Source organism: Orycteropus afer, unplaced genomic scaffold (genome assembly GCF_000298275.1).
Source record: "Orycteropus afer afer isolate SDZICR_OR568_19922 unplaced genomic scaffold, OryAfe1.0 scaffold00270, whole genome shotgun sequence".
NCBI lineage: Eukaryota > Metazoa > Chordata > Mammalia > Tubulidentata > Orycteropodidae > Orycteropus > Orycteropus afer.
The window spans coordinates 1977406-1999793 of NW_006921857.1; the positions used below are offsets into that span (position 1 = coordinate 1977406).

The window sequence follows — 22388 nt, forward strand, 5'->3', positions numbered from 1 at the left end:
TTAAAAGTATAAAACTCATGAACCCTAGCATGAAGTCAGATGATAAACTAGAAAAAAATATTTGTTACACATTTGACAGATGGCTATCTTTTGTATTTTACAAGACTCATGTAATTCAAAAAGAAAAGGACAAATGCTCCAAAAAAAAAGCCCCCCCAAAAATCATGAAAGGAAATCCAACTTTGCTTAGACACTTACCATTTAAAGCAAAATCATTTTATTTCTGTAATATGGATTTGCTCATACATGCTAGAAATTGGAGAATTACCAGTTTAACACAGAAATCACATTACTTTATGTGTGATATTTTTCATAGTCCAGAGGAAGCAGAATGATGGGATAAGGGAGATGATGTTACATTTTCAGGCTCATGGAATTAGCCCTAAGGTTGGCCACTGCACTGCCAACATGAACACTTTTTAGCTTTATTTGAGAACATTAAATATGGGTGCTGTTTCCTGCCATTTCCTCTCCAGAGAGACCTACCTCTCGGTTTTTTGTGGCTCTCTGTGTGAGAGCCTACCTGCTAAGCATGTCCCCTTCATGGCAGCTTCACTCCCTCAGAGTTCTACTTCCATTGTTGTTGGTTGAACACCTCCTAGCACTGTTTTTATATCCTTGTGACAGCCTCTAGCCAGATTTAACTACCTGCCTCAGTACCAATTGATGTTTTTATCAGTGTTCTGGTGACAAAGTTGTGTAGGTTTAAAATAGTCTGACTCAACCCTATTTTCCCATCATAAAACTCACTGCCATCAAGTCAGATCAGCCTTCTGGTTAGCAGTCAAATGCCTTTGGCACTGTGCTACCAGAGCTCCATCTTTTCCCGTAAGTCCTGTTATTAATAATTCCCATTTTTCAGATTGTGAATCCATTTTCACCTTTACAATACATTAAAAATCAAACACTAGATCCTTAGCCTATTCTTCCTTCATCATCCAAAAATTAGGGTACTGAAAGCATGAAAGAACTTTGATTAATTTGGATGCCCAAGTAACAGATTGAGGAAGATAACTTTAGCTATTGGATGTTATGGCTAATTGAAGTTAAACCTTTTATTAGAGCCCTTTTTGTAAATTGTTGGAACTGTTAAACTAATTTGTTGACCACGTATAAGTTTTAGTCACAACTGTACTAAGGATTTTCTTTGAGATTTTGCAACATTTTAGAGACTCTGAATATTCTCATTGGATATTATTATCAGTGGGGAAATGTGAGAGATTGGAAAGCATATACCTGATAAGTGATTTAATTTGATTGTAGCAATAGGTGCTTATGATCTGATGTTCAATGTCTCTTCCAAAACCTAGTTTTTGGTGTGCCTCCCCCCCCCCCATGTTTGTATATGCTTGGGTGTGTGCTTGTAATGGAACGGTGGAAAAGATAGCCTTGTTAATTTTAGGATATAATTGGGCTGTAGTTAATTAATATCTTACTGGACTTTACAGTCTATTACATGTTGCCTTTATTTTTCAATAAATATGGATATTTTAGTTTTTAATTAACATTAGCATAAATTTAACTATGTATGAATGCCTTTAAAGTGATCTTGAAAATTAGGCAGAAATGAAAAAGCTTGGATAAAATAAAAATACTCAAGTAAACTTGTGTTATAAGAATTCTAGTATTTTACCTCCTGTCTACGGGTTTTGTAGATTTTGTTTTTTTAACTTTCTTGGTAGGAAAAGCTAAGCAAGGTAGAGTTTTAACATTAGAATGTATTTATCTACGACGTGTTATGGCTGGTTTGTGATTATATAGATATTTGAATATGCTTTTGATTATCTTTAATCAAGGTCAAGTGTAATTTTTTTTATTACCTGTTGTCCGCAATGCTCTCTTTAACTACTGTACTAATTTTATTTTTATAAAAGTATTTGTTGCAAGTATTCCTGCAAACTTTTCTTTTTAAAAGCAACAGTGAATTGATTAGATTTTTTTCTTCCTAGTTTTTTTTTTTTTTTTTAAACTTTCCTTCTATGCCACTAATTGAGGGAGAGGAGAGAGACAGAAAAGAGCTTTCCATTTCTGGATCTAATGAGTCTTAGAGTTAAAAAGAATTTAGAGAACATTTAGAGGCGAATGAGAAGCATAACTAACTGAATTACTTAACGGTTGCTATGAAAAGTGTAGAGAAGGATGATTGCCTCCCATTTCTTTTAGCTCCTGTATTATAATGTGGTTAAGGAAGTATATTGTGGAGGTTAAGAGCAAGACTTCTGGAGTCAGACACCTTGAATTTGCTCTAGTCTGCTCCTTACTTGGTATGGAACACTGAGTACCTCCATCTAAGTGTCCTCGTTTCTGAAATGGGCATATTGAAAATACTTACCTCTTAGGCTTATTCTGAGAATTAAATTAATTAGGAAAAGTGTTAACATATGTAAGTGTTCAGTAAAATGTGGCCTTTACAGCTATCACTGTAATAGCTATCCCTGCAACTACTTATGCTATCATTATTACAATTTTTCTTGAGCCAATCTCATATCTGGTTTCTGGGTAAGGACCATTTGCTATTAGATGTTCATTTGCATATAGGAGCTCTGGTAGCGTAGTGCCTAAGGCACTTGACTGCTAACCAGAAAGCTGGCGGTTCAAGCCCACCAGCCACTCCTCAGAAGGAAGATGGGGCAATCTACTTCTGTAGTGATACTGCCTCGGCAACCCAAGGAGGGGTCGCTATGAGTCGGGTCCGACTTGACGGTACATAACAACAACAGCAACATAGTGATTGATAATGAGCAGCAGGGTAAAGCTTCAGTTTTCTTTTGTATCTGCTTACTTAGTGTTGCTTCATGGTTCCTGTTTCTTAGCGCTTAGCAGCTCATCTTTTTGGGATTAAATTTATTTTGATAAATTAACCAAGCACTTAAACTTTTTTATCATGGAAATATATACAGATCAGTGAAGTGAACTCTCATGTAGCCATCACCCAGCTTCAGTGATGGCCAACTTCTTTCATCTACACCCCGACCCATTCTCTTTCCCTGTATTTTTTTGGGAAAAAAATCCAGACATTTTAAGTTAAGTACCTTTGAAAAGTATATTATGGAGGAGATGTAGTAGAGGGCGGGCTCTGTCAATAAGGGTTAGGGAAAGTTACCAAGACTATCCCAAATATACTTTCCTGTTATTTATCCTGGGAGCTCTGGTGGTGCAGTAGTTAAAGCAGTCAGCTGCTAACCAAAAGTTTGGCATTGTGAACCCACCATGAGAGAAAGATAGGCATTCTGCTTCCATAAAGATTTACAGCCTTGGCAATTCTGCTCTGTCTACTAGGGTTGCCCTAAGTTGGAATCAATAGAGTGACACTGGTTTTGTGTGTGTGTGTGTGTGTGTGTGTATTTATGCCAGCATATACTATCCTTGGGATTTTAATTAATGATTGAATGCATGTATTACCAGCTATTAGATTTAACTAACTTTCAGTAGTCAATGGAATAAGATATACAGGACATACATGCCTAGCATGTAAATTCCTGTAATAATTTGTGTAGGTTGACAGAAATAGCAAGCTGGTACTTGAAATACTTATGGTGAAAAATTACTGGTTGTTTCTTTTTTTCAGGTAAATTATTCTTAGTAAGTGGAAGCCTGTGGGAGAGAAAAAAAGCATGAAAAGGAAAAAAAATCCCACAAATTTTAAGCTGGAAAATTCTTTGTAGACTACTACCCAAAGTATTTTTCTTTTAAATATTTTTGAGCTGTTAAATTATAGATGGTGGTTTAACTTTTACCTACCCGTAGGCATGGATGTATTGTTTTATGTAATATGAATGCTAACTACTTTATTTTTTGGTTTGAGTCCTTAATTAAACCATATTTTAGCTTGACTGTTGCTACAGCAGCAGCTCCTTTAGCTGCTATTCTTGTTGGAATATGCAAGGATGTTATACTTTCCCATACAGTATTAGTATAAATATAATTAACTCAGCTACTTCCAACGTATTTGATACATCAGTTGGAAAACTCTGGTGGTTTCATCATATACAACCTTTAATGCTGAGATTATTTTTTGTTCTCACCTTACATTAGCGGTGTTTGTGGCAGTAGAGATATTTACACAATTAAGATGAGCAATATCTTTTCATTTCTCTGTTGCTGGTTTTTTAAAGTGAATTTTTGCAGTGGAATCAGGGTAAATGGGAATGGTCTCAGAATAATTCACATAGTCTTTTTATTTTAAAATGATATTTTATTGGACTTTCAGTGAAAGTTTACAGATCAGATTATGTTCTCATTCAGTTTCTACACATATTGTTCATTGACATGGGTTATATTCTTCACAATGCATGAACATTCTCATGATTTTCATTTGGTTGCTCTCTTTCCAATAATTTAGTTTCCCTATCCCCTTACCTTCTCATCTTTGTTTTAAAGTAATTGTTGGCCATTTGGTCTCATACAGATAATTTTCTAAAGGAGCATTGTACTCACAATGATAGTCTTTATTTTGTGAGCCAATCTGTTATTTACTAAAAGATGACCTCAGAATATAGTTTTGGTTCAAGGTTTAAAGAATATCTCAGGACAGTAGTCTCAGAGAGTCCTCCAGTCTTAACCAGTCTGGTAAGTCTGGATTTTTTTTAAGAATTATGAGGTCTGTTCCACATTTTTTTCCTATTCTATCAGACTCTTAACTATTGTAGCCCCAATCAGAACGATTGGTACTGGGAGCCAGGCGCTGTCCATTTCTTCTGGTCTCAAGATGGATGAGTCTATAGTCCTTGTAGAAAGTCCTATAGACTAGTTTCTTCCCTGAATCTTGGGTTTTCTTCTTTCTCTTTTGCTTCCCATGAGTAGAGACCAATAGTTGTATCCTAGAAGGTTACTTGCAAACTTTTAAGACCCAAGCAACTACTTACCGAACTAGAATGTAGAACAGAAACTTTATGAACTGTATTATGCCAATTGAACAAGTTGTTCCAATAGACTATAGTCCCAAGCCTTCCAAACCCAGAAAACCAATTCTACAAGGTATTTGGTTATATCAAAGAAGTATCCATAACTATGCCCCTGTGTGCTTTATTATGTGTATAAATATATGTGCATGTACACACAACCTGTATTTACATATAATTATACATACATATACATACTTATACACATATATGTATATATCCATAAATATATTTTTTAGTTGTTGCTGTTGTGGCAAAATTATATATGCCATAGAAATTACCAGAGGGTCCTTTTTTCTTGTGTACATCTTATTGACATTGTTTACCTTACATTTATTTGGTATTACATTTCCCATTGCCAAAAATAAAAATAGTATCTACTGTCTAGGGAGTTATTCACCCTTTTCTTCCTCTCTCCTATCCCTGGTAACCACTGATGAACATTGATCTCTGTAGATACATACCTATTCTTGTCTTTTTAGAAAAGTTAGATCATGCAGTAATTGGCCTTTTGTGATTGACTTATTTCAGTCAGCATAGAGTCCTCCAGATTCATCCACCCTGCAAGATGTTTTGAGGTCTCATCATTCTTTATGGCTGCATAGTATTCCATTGTATATATGTACTACATTTTGTTTCTCCATCCATTTATGGACACTTAGGTTGTTTGCATCTTTTTGCTATTGTGAATAGTGCTGCAGTGAACGTAGGTATTCATATATCTGTCAGTGATCTTTTTCAAGTTGAGAAAACACGGGCGTATTCTAGCTTTTTTTTTTTTTTTTTTTTAACTTTTAATCACTTGATGTTATTTTTTGGATGATTTTATACATATATTCCCTCATCTATGTCTTCTCCTCTACAAGAGCACTTTTTTTTAATATATATATAGCTAATATGGTTTTATTTTCATACACTGTAAGTTAATACAGGATTAGGCTTCCAGTATAAGTATTGTGAGAGAAAATGGCTTTGGAAAACTACTTAAAAACTACAGTTGTTCCTGGTAGATATACCCCACTGTTTAACTGGCTTAGGAGTGATATCTCTACATTCCAGATTATATCGGTGAGTTATTCAAGTATATATTTTGTAACCCATTCTTTTGGAGCATTATTATTTATAATTAAATGCTTAAAGATGCCTAAAAGATTTTTTTCTTATTTTCCAATGGCTGATAATACCCAATTTAAAAATATTTGAAGATAAAAAATATAACCATATTCTTTCTGTGTTAGCCTCTTAACTTTGATTTTAAAACTGAATGAGAAATGAGGCACAGGAATTCATCAGATGAAATTTTCAGCTTTAGTACTGATAAAGCAGATTGCAGAACAAAGTTCAGTTCTGAAGCCACAACAATCTGTGCCCAGCCCATCAATTTACCACAACCAATCTTTGCAATGCTGGAAAAACTACAAGCTTCCTCCCATATGGAGGCCACTTGCAGGACATGCTTTAGCAGAGAACATGTATGTCCTGAATAACAGTTCTGAAAGAAAGAGCAGTAGAGATTGACACATGCAGGTATTGTTTTTCCCCTAGTTTTAGCAATTACACTAGCTATTCTTTGGGGAAGAATGAATTATATTAGAGAGAGACCATGGTATTGCACTGGCCCAGTGATCTTCAAACTGTTTGACTGGGATCCACAGTAAAAAAATTACATGTTTAGTTACAGCCTAGTACACATGCATGCATACACACATGTAAATGTACACATGTAAATGAAAAAAGTTTCATGAAGTATTGCTTGCACTTACTATAGTGATGTACTCTAATATTCTCTGTTCTGATTCTTTAAAATAAATGCTATTCACAACCCTTTGAATTGATTTTATGTCACATACCGTGGATCAGTGCACTTAGTCAAACTAAACTAATTCTAGCAAGATGTATTCCCACATGGATGAGCCAGGGAAGTCAGCAGTTTTTTTCTTTGCTTGCAAGATGATATCAGTTCTACCCCCAGCCTGGCTACCTAATCATTAGAGGATCGATGTTGTGCTTATATTGAAAGATAGAATTATCTGTACATGTATTGGCTGCTGTTGTTGTTATGGGTCAGAGTCGCCTCATAGCGACCCCTCCTTGGGTTTCCGAGGCAGTATCACTATGGAGATAGATTGCCCAACCTTCCTTCCAAGGAGTGGCTGATGGGTTTGAACCGCCAGCTTTCTGGTTAGCAGTCAAGTGCCTTAGGCATTATGCTACCGGAGCTCCTCTAAGATTTATTTTCCTTCATTGTTTTCAACTATATGAAAGAAAAAATGTACAGAATTGCCTGCAGTTATTATTCTCTTTCTCTCTAGATACTGTGTTTTCCTGGGTTAAATCAGGTCACCAGACAAGTATACACTTGTACCATATTGTTCTGTATCCCGTACAATTTCTTTTACTGAACTGCAATTATGTGTTATGCTACTGGTTCACACTGAAAAGAGTGTATGAGGTCCGACCCTATTTCACACATTTTAGTTCTTGAAGGATGTTGTTCATTTGATGTGAGCCATCTTTAGGAGGACCTCAGGGAGAATTTGCACCCTGCTCTCAGTTTTGAGAATAGTGCTTTTTCTGTTTTTGTGTTAAGGACACTCTTATTCATGTAATGGATCACGTTGCCCTGTTTGTGTGACAGCTAGAAAGTAGAGAGCTAAATTTTGGGTCTACACTTGTAAGACCAAATCAATTTCTTTATTGACTTCATTATTCTTTCTTTTTTCCTTTTCTTTTTTCACTATTACTTATCCATTAGGCCTAATTTTATCATGTATTTCAAAAGCTTTGGAGTTTTTTTATGACACTGCGGTTTTCCTTTATATGAGTAAATAATCAGAATTAGCTGCTTTTGAAATTAGCTTTTAAAAGCCAAATAAACTTGTTAGAAGGAGCTCTGGTAGCATAGTACCTAAGGCACTTGACTGCTTACCAGAAGGCTGGCGGTTCAAACCCACCAGCCACTCCTAGGAAGGACGGTTGGGCAATCCTACTTCCGTAGTGATACTGCCTTGGAAACCCAAGGAGGGGTCGCTATGAGTCGGGGCTGACTCGACGGCAAACAACAACAACAAACTTGTTAGAATAGAAAAATAGGACAAGTGTGAATTTGGTAAGTCACTTGATTTGCATATTAAATTATTTGAAAAGCAGTTATTGTTAAAAGTATGTTTGAATTTATCCCATTTCATGTATGATTATTGCTTTTAAACATTAGATGAAATGTCTTTTGGTATCAAGATAAAAAATTTATTTTGGAAGTTAAAACAAATAATGTAGATTCCCCAAATCTTTCCTGGCATGAGGTTGAATATAAACTAATAAATATTAGAATTATAATGCTTTTAGTTATTTCAGGCTGTTGTTGTTGTTGTTGTTGTTATGTGCTGTCGAGTCGGCCCCGACTCATAGCGACCCCTCCTCGAGTTTCCAAGGCAGTATCACTACGGAAGTAGGATTGTCCAACCTTCCTTCCAAGGAGTGGCTGGTGGGTTTGAACCGCCAGCCTTCTGGTTAGCAGTCAAGTGCTTTAGCCACTATGCTACCAGAGCTCCTATATTTCAGGCTAGCAGTGGTAAAAAAATCAGTTTTATGGATATACGTTAGAATTTTTATCACACATAAATTCAATTTATGTGATATACATTAGAATTTTAAAATATGTAAAATGAAATTACATGCAGAGTTTTTTGTATTTTTAAAGACTGAGCTCAGAATCTCCCAAATAAATTTACATTTCATGCTTAGTTTTGCTCGATACACAAGCATGTTTTTAACCAAAGTAAGTTTATCATGATGTTGGACATATGTTACATTACTCTTTGCTTAAAATAGTACTTCAGTTTGAAGGAAATATTTAATTCATTTTGATTTATAATTTTATCTTAAATCATTTGTATATTTAGATTGATCTGTGCTTTATTTTAATAGCAAACTTCAGAGTGTTATTTAATTAAGGCTGTAAATTTTACATTTCACATAGTTCTATAAAATGATTTGAAAATTACAGGAACTAATGAAGTGGCACTTGATTCATCTTTTTTCATCTTACTCTTTTTCTTTAGCCTGAATTTGATTGTTTCCCTGGAGAATCATCTTATTTTGAAATGTTTACCTATTTCTTGAATTCTAGATAGTAAACATATTAGAATATGGAAATGGATTAACAAAATATGAATTTTTCAGTTAATAGAAGTGAGTATATATGTCATTGGGAGCTCTGGTGGTGTAGTGCCTAAGGCATTTGACTGCTAACCAGAAGGCTGGTGGTTCAAACCCACCAGCCACTCCTTGGAAGGAAGATTGAATAATCTACTTCTGTGGTGATACTGCCTCAGAAACCCAAGGAGGCGTTGCTATGAGTCAGATCTAACTCAGTAGCAGTGAGTTTGAATATATGTCATCATATATGCATGTATTCATTGGAAATACTATTTTGATATAAGTCAAAATACATGTGGAACTTGCCAGATGGAATAAACAGAAATCAAATCAACTACATCTATGGAGAGAGACGATGAAGAAGCTCAATGTCATTAGTCAGAATAAGGCCAGGGGCTGACTACAGAACAGGCCATCAGCTCCTCATATGCAAGTTCATGTTTAGGCTGAAGAAAATTAAAACAAGCCCATGAGAGCCAAGTACAACTTCGGGCATATCTTACCTGAATTTAGAGATCATCTCAAGAATAGATTTGTCACATTGAACACTAATGACTGAAGACAGGATGAATTGTGGGATGACATCTAAGACATCATATACAAAGAAGGAAAAGGTCATTAAAAAGACAGAAAAGATGAAAATGAATACCAGAAGAGATGCTGAAACTTGCTCTTGAATGGATTGTAGATAAAACAAATGGAAGAAATGATGAAGTAAAAGAACTAAACAGAAGATTGCTAAGGGCAGTTTGAGAAGACAGAGTATTATAATGAAATGTGTGAAAAGCCGGACCTTGGCATTTCTTAAGCAAAAAGAAAACATTAAACCCTTGACTTGGAACATTGAAGGATTCTATGATCAAAATATTGAACAATGAAGAAAGCATCAACAGAAGATGGAATGCACAGTCATTGTATCAAAAAGAATTGATTGACATTCAGTCATTTCAGAAGGTTGCATATGGTCAAGAACTACTAGTAGTGAAGGAAGAAGTTCAACCTGCACTCATGGCATTGGTGAAAGATAAGGTCTAGGAATTGATGAAATAGTAAATGAGAGGTTTCAAGAAATGAATGTAGTGCTGGAAGTACTCACTTACCTAAGCCAAGAAATTTGGAAGACAGCCAGCTGGCCAACCAACTGGAAGGGCTCCATATTTCTGCACATTTCAGAGAAAGGTGATCCAACACAGTGTGAATATTTTTTAATAACACCATCAATATCACACATGAGTGAAATTTTGCTGAAGATAATTCAAGAACAGTTGTAGCAATTCATTGACAAAGAACTGCCAGAGATTCATTTTGAATTCAGAAGAGGATGTGGAACAAGGGCTATCTTTTCTGATATCAGATGGATCTTGACTGAAAGCAGAGAATACCAGAAAGATATATACCTGTGTTTTATTTACTGTGGGAAGGAATTCAACTACAGGGATCCTAACAAATTATGGATAACATTCTGAAGAATGGGAATTCCAGAACACTTAATTGTACTTATGTGGAACCTGTACACAGATCAAGGGGCAATTGATTGAACAGAAAAGGAAATTGTATGATTTAAAATCAGGAAACGTGTGTGTCACAGTTGTATCCTTTCACATATTTACTCAGTCTGTATGGTATGCAAATAATCTGAGAAGCTATACTATATAAAGAAGAACGTGGCATCAAAATTGGAGGAATAATCATTAACAACCTGTGATATGCAGATGACATAACCTTGCTTGCTGAAAGTGAAGAGGACTTGAAGGCACTTAACTGATGAAGAACAAAGACTGCAGCTATAAAGAAAAAATCCATTCAGCTGGACCAGTAAACAACATGATAAACAGAAAAAATACTGACATCAAGGATTTCTTTTTACTTGGATCCACAATCAATACCCATGGAAGCAGCAGTCAAGCAGTCAAATGACATATAGCACTGGAAAAATGTATTGCAAAAGACCTCTTTAAAATGTTTAAAAGTTAAGATCTCACTGTAATGACTAAGGTGCACATGACCCAAGCCATGGTATTTTCATTCACTTCATACGCATCCAAAAGCTGGACATTATCAGTAAGGAAGATTGAAGAAGAATTGATACATTTGAATTCTGGTGTTGGTAGTGAAGAATATTGAATATATCCTGGACTACCAAAAGAATGAACAAATCTGTCTTCAAAGACATGCAACCAGAATGTTCCTTAGAAGTGAGGATGGCAAGACTTCATCCTGTGTATTTTAGACATGTTTTCCGGAGGGACCAGTTCCTGGAGGAGGACATAATGCTTGGTAAAATAAAGGGTCAGTGAAAAAGACCAACCCGTCAATGAAATGGATTGACAGAGTGACTGCAACATTGGGCTCACACATAGCAACAATTTTAAGGATGGTGCAGGACTGGGCAAGGTTTTGTTCTGTTGTACAAAGGAACATACTCAGTGATACCTAACAACAGAAACAGCAGTGGTCGTTTTGGTTAGACAAAAGATGAAGCATTTCATGCAATACAATAAGAGTGCATAGGGAAAATCTGTTGCTAATCTATTGTTACTAGAACCTTACATCTCTACTGCTGAACATGATAATGGATACCATGTTAAAACACAGTGAATATAGTGAGTAGTGTTGGCATCAGTGTGGCAAGAAATCATATTTCTGGAAAACTATAGTTATGATCATGTGTTAAATAGATTATAATGCACTCGGTTTAGCCTCCTCCACCTCAATGCTTCAAAAATTAATTAATTAAAAAATTAGAGATATTTTAGATAATAGTAAGAATAAGAACCCTCACTAGGGCCTTGAAACTTCTTTGAATAATTCCCCAATATTAACTAGACTTGCTTTATTTTGTGCCACTTTTCTAAGAGAATAAATATATTTGTCATATCTCTGGTACAGAGCTTTCTGTGACCTGGCTTTTAGCTTAGCAAAGTGCTTTAACTTTACAGTTTCTGAATTTTCTTTAAACATTAATAAAGTTCACTAGAATCATTAGTGATCTAGTAATGGCAAACATTATATTTTTATTCTTATAATGTATCCCTAAATAACTTTTGTACTCAGTAAAACTTCTTAATATTTTCATATATTCTTGCAGGGTTTATGCTTGAACCAGATCCAGAGCATAGACCTGATATATTTCAAGTGTCCTATTTTGCATTTAAATTTGCCAAAAAGGATTGTCCAGTCTCCAACATCAATGTAAGTACTTTTCTAATATAAACTTAAAGTTCATTTCATCATGTGTGGTTATATATGTGTGTGTGTGTGTGTGTGTTTATTTAGAGTTCCTAGTTTCATGAGAAGCATTCTGATAGTGTGGTTGTGCTTTAGTATTTTTGGTGTAAAGCCCCAGTTCCCAAACTGCATTGAGGTACCCTGGGAGCTGCAGTAGACTTAGGGCATTGCAAAGTATTTTGAATTTTTAGAGAAACATAGTGACACTGCATGAACTATTACTGTTAAGTTGTTTGGACATAAGCACTTAATAAACAGGGCTTCTTGATTTTTTATTTTTGCCTGGTTGTGCTTTGAAAAATTTCTGAGATACTAAGTACTCTGTAAACTGAGACAGTTTGGGAAACATTAGTGTCAAGAAGAACACAGTCATTTAACTGGAGAGACCTGGGTTCAATTCTGTCTTTATCAGTGACTGATGATTTTTTATCTTTTGTGAAGTTATTTAGTCTCAGTTTCTTTTTCTGTAACAGATGGATAGTGATAGGTTACAGCAAATGAAAATAATATATCTTGGCTCAAAAGTAAATAAACAATACATAGATAGTGATAAAAATTAAAATAATAAACAGCCCTGGGCCTAGCCCATGGAAGGTGCTCAGTTTGCAATAACTGATACCATTCAGAGGCTTTGACTTCTATTCTGTTCCTGCACAGTGTACTTAACTGCCTCAGATGAACTCTATGTGGCCAGTCTTTCCCCATTTCAAGAAGGCTTGCTAAAATTATTACTGATTTTAAGCCATTCTCAACTTGGGAAAGATCATTCTGGCCTGATTTGCTTTTATCGGCTTTCCTTTATGTAATCCACAACATTAAAAAGAAAAGAAGGAGGAAGGTGGTGGCTTTCTTTTTTGTTTACCATTTCAGTGTAATGTTCGCATGGTTGAAACTTCAAGTTATACAGTTCTAACATTCTAGTAATGAAAATAACTTTTATTCATCGTTTAACTAGATTTTTAGCTTTTCATTCAATAAACATTTATTGAGTCCTTACTATGAGCCAAACACTAGGGATAACAGATGAGTAAAGGCTTCTGCTCTTGTTTTCTTTACCCTTACAGGCAATGTCAAAAAAAATTATCTGTACTATTTATAAACAACCATTTACTCATATACTTACAGTTTGCTGCTTTTTGCAAAGTACAAAATAATCATTGATTTTATAAGAGCACTGTAATCTTTTTACCCAAGATTTACCCATTTGTAAAGTAAACACAATGATGATCTTCTTATTTTCCAAGGATTACTGTGGAACATGAATATGGAAGTGACATTTGTATAACATGCAATATTTGCAGATTATATCTGGCATGTAATCTAAGGTGAAAATAGTAGTGTTTCACAGATAATATTTTTTAAGTTAAAGAATATATCAGTAGTTTTATAAAAAGTTTTCTGCAATTAAAATAAAAACTAAAATGGAAGGTTTTATTTTTTTCCTCCAAGAATTCATCTATTCCTTCGGCTCTTCCTGAACCGATGACTGCTAGTGAAGCAGCTGCTAGGAAAAGCCAAATAAAAGCAAGGTAGGGAAAGCTGTCCTGAAATTTGAATAGACCCTTTTATGAAAAGTTTAACAGTTCTTATTTTTTATCTTACCAGATATCATTGATTAAGTATTAGTTTCACCGATAAAAATGTTGTGTTGGTTATTGCATGTTGTATAGGGTTTAGATAACTATTTATATTGGATACAAGATTTGACGTCAGTCCCACTTGAACTGCTCACAGCAATAAAGAACTGATTATTTAACAGGTGATGTTATAGTGGGTCTTTTTATTGGGGTAAAGTTACCATTATTTTCATCACATGGCAACTCTAATTTGTGAAATTTTATGTTTTGAGTTTATAGCAGAGCTTCAAACCAGTTCTTCCTAGTTCATTCATGGCTGACAAAGTGACACTGAAATGGTCACTTTTAATTTGTAAAATGTGGGTGAACTGGAACAATAACTGGAAGGAGAAAAACATGGGTCATCTCCCTGCTAGAAACTTAATTTCCCTCATAGCAAAGCAAGGGCTGCATGCAGGTTGCATAGCAACCAAATTTCTTGACTAGTAGAGTCAGAAACAACAGTGCCTGGCTTAAAGATGGCAGTTGACCATGCTGCTTTGAATGTGTGTTGCTCTCCACAGGTTTGGCAGTAATCCAGTCTCCTATATCATGCTCACTGTTCTTCCAGTTTTCTCATTCTAGTGCATTGACTCATATTTTTTCCTATTCTTATTATTGATCTGCTTCACCCAAATTAAAAAAATTCAGTTCTATTACTCTATGACTTCATTGACCATGACTGAATCAGTTTGAACTGGTTCGAAGGTCTGCTGATAGCTAGTATGACTTTTTGTTTGTTTTTAAACTCTCGGGAAAAAAAATAGCTCTTATACGCAACAATTTCAGAATATTTAGAATATCTGTGTACTATGCAGAATTTGTCATTAATGGTAACAATTATAATATTTTTTGAGCCTGTTAAATATTATAATGTTTTATATCTTATTTTCCATAGTTAATTCGTGGCACTCTTGGCAGCAATTGCTTGGCTCTGATCATATTTGCTATCCTGTATTTTGTTACATTTTCACAAACACATGCTGTATCTTCCTACATGTACTGTAATTCTTTGAAGGCAGGGATTATCTTTTTATTCCCTGTAGCAGTATTTGTCAAATCTTGTGTGGCTTTCTGATAAATACCAGTAAATTTGCAACAGATAATGGCATGTTGGTAAAATAGAATAGGAAACTTGGATTAAAGGAAGTCTTCAGAACTTTGTAACATTTAGTATGCTTTTTTAGAGCTTTTGGTATACTCATGTGTATTGTGAATCTCTAAGAGCTATTTACACCATGCAAAAGACAGGGTCAGGTCTGGCCTATAGATTTACCCCATAGAGAATGGATAGATATATATGGAAAGATTTAACACAGTATTTCCCCAGTCATTTTTGTTTAGGGAGTATAGTTTTGAATTTAGTGCCACATCCATAATTTAAATTCAAGAAATAATTTATCATCATTGAAATGAGATAAAATTGATGCATACATGGTCTTTTCTTGACTTTCAGTTTAATTTTCTTATGACTTGTACCATCGTCATTCCATCTCAAACACAAATACTGTATTTAAAGACATTTCAATTAATACGTTACTACGATCTTAAATATTTTGATTCAATTTCAATTTATTTCTTCTTGTAAAGATAATTGTTAGCAGGGCTCCCTCTTGTGGTATATATCGAGATTAGGAAAGAACTAGATTTGTGCAGTGGTAAAGAAGACTTTATCCAAATTCGGCAGATGGATACTTATTAAATCATATGTATATAAAATTTCAAAATACTAAATCATTTGAAAATGTTCTAAGTAATAATAGTAGTTAAAGAGATTTTGTTGCCAATCCTTGTGAAGAAATGAACATATTAAAAAGCATTTGAGTATTTGTGTTGAATTTATAGATGGCAAAATTTATACGTAAGTTCATAATATTTAATTTTTTTTCTAAAGGGAAAAGCAGGTATCTGTGTCTTCTCAGTTATTTAGTATCTCTTGCTTTCAAAACTACTTAGCATTTGACCACCCACTTCTAAGGGAAAAAGTCCTAGTGGCATAAATTTTATATAATTTCTGTTTTACATTCAGTATTCTAAGTAAACCAAAGGTAAAGATTTAAGAAGTTGAATGTGAACAAGTCATTTCACCTGTAATAAATTTTGGTTTCTAGTGTTTTACACGCTCTGAAACAGTGTCTTTTCTTTCATAGGCTTAGTGTATCAGTGAGGGGAGGAAGACTGTTTCTTGTTGTGTCTTATTTCTCTGATGGGTTTAGAGAGTTGGCTCTAGATTTTGACTAAAACATTATGATAGGATTTCTGTTTGCTTTCTTTCAATCTCCTCTCCTCTCCTCAAGAGCAGTCTCTGGTACTGTGCTCTTCCTGCCACTTTTAGTGGCAGGCTATCAATGGTAGCATACTGTTTTAAGGGAAAAAGAATTAGGTTTATTTTGTTTACTTTCTTGTCTTTATAAAACAATACTTGAGATTGAGACTTAGTAGGAGACAGGAGAACTTCGTGATCATCAATAGAAATTAAAATGTATCTGATGAAATAGATGCTCTATAGAATAGTAAATTTGAAATAATCCGAATATATGGAATGAAATGTATTACTCTGTTGCAGAATAACAGATAACATTGGACCAACAGAAACCTCAATTGCACCAAGACAAAGACCAAAGGCCAACTCTACTACTGCCACTCCCAGTGTACTGACCATTCAAAGCTCAGCAACACCTGTTAAAGTTCCTGCTCCTGGTGAATTTGGTAACCAGAAACCAAAAGGTAATACAGTCTTCCCAGTCCCTTCCTCTTTATTGGTAGCTTAAATAAAATCTTTTATCATTCAGTTTTCTAAGAGTATAGGATACTGGCAAGCTTAATATTTTGAAGCAGATAACAATGCTTTGAGGAACTTTCTCCTACTCACTCTTACTGCCGTCAAGTTGACCCCAACTTAGAGCAACCCCTCCTTGGGTTTCTGAGGCAATATCACTACAAAAGTAGATTGCCAGTCTTCCTTCCGAGGAGTGGCTGGTGGGTTTGAACCTCCAGCCTTCTGGTTAGCAGTCAAATGCCTTAGGCACTAAGCCACCAGAGCTACCTATTTTCCTAAAGTTGTAGGGAAAGAGAAGTTACTGGCAATACAGAAGTATGCTACAAAAAGCTCACAGTTCTCTTTGATCCTATAAATACATATTGTTATCCTCAGAGTCATCAATTGATGGGTTTTTGTGGTTGGTAATAAAGTTCAAGGGTAAACAGAATTCTCTATTGCATTGAAAGGAGAAAGTTGAAATTGTAGCATTACAAAGTGCAACGTGTTTGCAGTGGATCTAGAGCCTTGGCAAAGGAGTATATCTTGAACCATGTGACTTTTACAACATAGAAATCATCAGATTTTGAGAAAAATTGTTTTTCTCATCTAATATATATCCTTGAATTAGTTCCCCCAAGGAATATGTCTTAAAATTAGAGGGTAAACTTGTTCTCTCAAGGGTCTCTAGGTATAACCTGAATGCTCACCTCACAGAAATCCTGTTTTACACCTTATTTCATAATATGTTTGGCTTTAATACTAAAATATTTTCAATAAAATTGTTTTTAATTAGGATAATGTGATAGTTAAGAGCCCATACTTTGAGTCTCATAGACCTGGGTTTGAGTCCTGTTTGTCCCATGTTTAGTAATATGTTTCATAAAAAAATGTTAGTACCTATCTTAAAGAACTGCTGTGAGGATTAAATGACTACTTAATATAGTTAGTATCTTGCACATAACACACCGTTAGGAAATGTCTAAGGCACTGATGGTTCAGTGGTAGAAATCTCATCTTTCATGCGGGGGACCTGAGTTTGATTCCTGGCCAATGCACCTCATGCACAGCCACTGTCTGTCTGTCAGTGGAGACTTGTTGTTGTTATGATGCGGAACAGGTTTCCAGAGCTTCCAGACTAGAAGGACTAGGAAGAAAAGCCCAGCACTCTACTTACCAATTCAGTCAGTGAAAACCCTATGGATCACAAGTGTCTGATCTACAACTGATCATGGGAATGGCACAGGACCAGGCACCTTTTGTTCCACTGTTTATGAGTTGGGGGCCAAATTGATGGTAGCTATCATTATTATTAAGTAACATGCACACTTGGAAAAGATCATGTTTATTTTTATATTACCTGTCACATTGCTACATAGCCCTGGAGTAATCAAGTACCCCTAACTAGAGGGGTGAAAACAAACAAACAAAACCCATTGTGGTAATACTGGATTCAAAGTCATTTGTGTTTAATTCCCAGTTTCGGTATTTCTCAGTCTCAGTGTTTTTTTTCTATGAAATGGGAATAGCAACTGCTTTTCTTACAAAATGGGAATAAGATTTATAGTATCTAGGACAGTTGTGCCTCAAAAATATTCAGTGTTAGCTTCTCTTTTTTCTACTTTTTTGGATTGGAGAGACTATCACTTTATCTGTCATGTGTCAGTGTCCTCCAGCCAAACACCACTAGATAACAAAACTATAGTTTGAACACATTGGGTTTACTACTCTCACCCAGTGAGCAACTGTGGGGCATCTCAGTAAGATGGTGTTTGAAAAGACTTACTAAAGGATTTGAACTTAAGTGTTTCAGGAAGATTTAGAAGGTGGACTTTGTTCTGGATTTCATACTGTGTTAGGAAATGGGAGAAATCTTTGATTAGATACATTAATTCACCACTCATCTGTCAGTTTGTTATAGTGTTGTGGCTTGTGTGTTGCTGTGATGCTGGAAGCTATGCCACTGGTATTTCAAATACCAGCGGGGTCACCCATGGTGGACAGGTTTCAGCAGAGTTTCCAAAATGAGGCAGACAAGGAAGAAGGACGTGGCCTGGTCTACTTCTGAAGAAAATCAGCCACTGAAAACTTATGAATGGCATGGAAACATTGTCTGATAGAGTTCTGGAAGATGAGACCCTTAGTTTGGAAGGCACTCAAAATAAGACTTGGGAAGAGCTGACTCCTCAAAGTTAAGTCAACCAGAATGACATGAGTGGAGTGAGGCTTTTGGGACCTTCATTTGCTGATGTAGCACGACTCAAAATGAGAAGATATAGCTGCAAATATCCATTCATAATTGAAAAAAAAGGATATAAGAAATGTGAATCTAGGGAAATGAAGTTGTCAAAACTAAATTGAAATGCATAAAGGTCCTAGGCAATAGTGACCAGAAATGGATTAGTACTGGCCATTTTGAATCGGATAGTCTACTATACAAATGACAAATTGAAGAGGACTGGCGTTGCACTCATCGTCAAAAAGAACATCTCAAAATCTATCCTGAAGTACAATGCTGTTGAGGATAGGATAATATCCATACTTCTACAACGAAGTCCCCTTAATACTACTGTTAACCAAATTTACACACCAACCATTAAAGCCAAAGATGAAGAAATTGAAGATTTTCACCAACTTTTGCAGTTTGAAATTGACCAAACATGCAATCGAGATGCAGTGATAATTACTGGTGATTACAACTGGAAAGTTAAAAACAGAAGAAGGATTGATAGTTGGAAAATATGATCTTGGTGATAATGGTGATGCCAGGGATCGTATGATAGAATTTTGCATGACCAACGACTTACATCTTTTGCAACAGCATAAACAGAAACTATACATGTGGACCTCATCAGCTGGGTGAATACACAGAAATTAAGTGAACTACGTTTGTAGAAAGAGACAATGGAGATCTCAGTATCATCAGTCAGAAAAAGACCAGGGCCAGCAATGGAATAGAGCTTTAACTGCTCATATTGCAAGTTTAAAACTGAAGCTGAAGAAAATTGCAACAAGCCCAAATATGACCTTGAGTATATCCCAACTGAATTTAGTGACCATATGAACAGTAGATTTGATGCATTGAATACTAGTGACTGAAGATGACCAGATGAGTTGTGGGATGAATATCAAGGATTTCATACATGAGGAAAGCAAAAGGTTGTTTAAAAAGACAGGAAAGGAGGAAAAGACCAAAATGGAAGTTAGAAGAGACTCTGAAGCTTGCTCTTAAATGGATAGTAGCTAACATGAGTGGAAGAAATGATGAAGTAAAAGAGCTGAACAGAAGATTTCAAAGGGCAGCTTGAGAGGATAAAGTGAAATGTTATAATGAAATGTGGAAAGACCTTGAGTTGGAAAATCAGAGGGGAAGAATGCACTCTGCATTCTCAATCTGAAAGAACTAAAGAAATAATTCAAGCCTCCACTTGTGATTTGGAAGGATTCTATGGACAAAATATCGATCAATTCAGGAAGCATATAAAGAAGACAGAAGGAATACACAAAGTCACTGTCCCAAAAAGAATTGATTGATATTCACCATTTCAGTAGGTAGCATATGATCAAGAACTGATGATCTTGAAGGAAGAAGACCAATCTGCACGGAAGGAATTAGTGAAAAACAATGCTCCAGGAATTGACAGACTACCCATTGAGATGTCTCAACAAACAGGTACAGGACTGGAGGTGCTTACTCATTCTTTTTTTGTTTTGTTTTGTTTTTTTCTTTTATTGTGATTTGGATGAAAATTTACAGAGCAAATTCACTTTCCATACAGCAGATCACATACAGTTTGTCTCATGACATTGACTACAATTTACTACAATGCAACAGCTCCCCTCCCACTTCCTCCCAAGAGTTACCTCTTCCCTGTGTCTATCCCTCCATGCACTCCTGCCCCCTGAGCTGTCTCCCTGTGCATAAGCAGCCCTTCTTTCTCCCGTGATTGTTCTCTCTAAGGGGTGTATCTACCTCAGGTAAATGTTCAGCTGATATGCCTGTCTTTTGTTTGGATGGAAGCCACAGGTGTGGGTTCAATTCCAGATCTGAAGGGCAGCTAGGGGCCGTAGTCTCAGTGGTTCCACCAGGCTCTATCAGACCAGCAAACCTGGTCTCCCTCCCACCTTTTTTTTTTTTTTTCCCAAATGATTTTGAGTTTTGTTCTACATTGTTCTCCCTCTCTATCCAGGATCTCCTACATAGGTCCCCCGCTGAGTGGTTGGCAGTGGTAGCCGGGTACCATCTAGTTCTTCTAGTCTCATAGTTGGATACGCTGTGGATCGCATGGTGTACCAGTTGCTAGGACTAATTGTTTCCATGAATCTTTGGTTTTCTTCATTCCTCTTTGCTCTGGACGAGGAGAGACCCATTGTTGCATCTAGATGGCTGCTTGCAAGCTTTTAAGATCCCAGTCGCTGCTCGCCAAAGTAGGAGGTAGAACAATGATTTGTGTAGTACGTTATGCCAATTGAGCTTGATGTCCCCTGCGACTATGATCCCGAGCCCACAGGTTGAACTTCTTGGTCCCTCTGGGTAGCTGGCTGTGACCAAGAAGTGACTACAACCTTGCCCCTTGTCAGCTCTACTATATACCTGGGAATTCAGATCATACAAATACACTTAGGGTACCACTGTCTGCCAATCCTAAACACGGTCTAGGGTACGCTCCCTGCTTCATAGACATGTCAACTTGTTCAGTCTGTCCACCCATCTATCCACTCGTATACCCATGTTTGCCTTCACTGACAATGCAATACTGTATATGCAGAAGGGTTCATCTTTGTTGTCTGTACCTCCCATGTACCTCTCTATGTCTTTCTCTTCCTCAATGCCACCATGTTGATCACTCACATTTGGCACATTGCCTTTCTCTTCACCCTAAATCAATACTTATCTCTACCTATCTAACAGTGTTCCCTACCCTACCCTCCTACCCCTGGTAACCAGCAGAAAAATTTTCCTTCCATAGATAAACCTTTCCTTGACTTTTACAATAACGGACTAATACAGTATTTGTCCTTTTGTGATTGACTTATTTCACTCAGCTTAATGTCCTCCAAGTTCATCCATGTTATGCGGTGTTTTGCAGATTCTACATTATTAAGCATTGCATAGTATTCCATTGTGTGTGTGTACCATAGTTTGGTTATCCATTCCTCAGTTTATGGACATCTAGATTGTTTCCATGTTTTGGCTATTGTAAATAGTGCTGCGATGAACATGGATGTGCATATATCTGTTCTTGTCATGGCTCTCACTTCTTTAGGATATATACCTAGTAATGGAATTGCTGGGTCAAATGGTATTTCTAATTCCAACTTCTGAAGGAATCGCCATACTGCTTTCCATGGTGGTTGTACCATTTTACAGTCCCACCAGCAGTGTAGGAGAGTCCCGATCTATCCACATCTTGGCCAGCATTTCTTATTTTGTATCTTGTTGATCTTTGCTACTAGTGCTAGAGCAAGATGATATCTCATTGTTTTAATTTGCTTCTCTAATAGCTAATGACCTTGAGCATTTATTCATATGTTTGTTGGCTGCTTGAATATCGTCCTTGGTGAAGCGTCTATTCATGTCTTCTGCCCATTTTTTAATTGGATTCTTTGTCTTTTTTTTTTTAGGATTTGGGTGAAGATTTACAGAGAAAATTCACTTTTCATACAGCAGTTCACATATACTTTGTCTCATGTCATTGACCAAAATTTACAATGCAGCAGCTCCCC

General features: G+C 36.0%; 1 protein-coding gene across 1 annotated transcript in view; it reads left to right on the forward strand.

Moving 5' to 3' along the window:
- Positions 1-22388, forward strand: part of BMP2K (BMP2 inducible kinase) — a 254462-nt gene that overhangs the window by 140814 nt on the left and 91260 nt on the right. The window contains exons 8-10 of the mRNA XM_007950371.2: positions 12148-12251; positions 13737-13816; positions 16470-16630. Coding sequence (XP_007948562.1) covers positions 12148-12251; positions 13737-13816; positions 16470-16630 — 345 coding nt within the window. The remainder of the gene's footprint in view (positions 1-12147; positions 12252-13736; positions 13817-16469; positions 16631-22388) is intronic.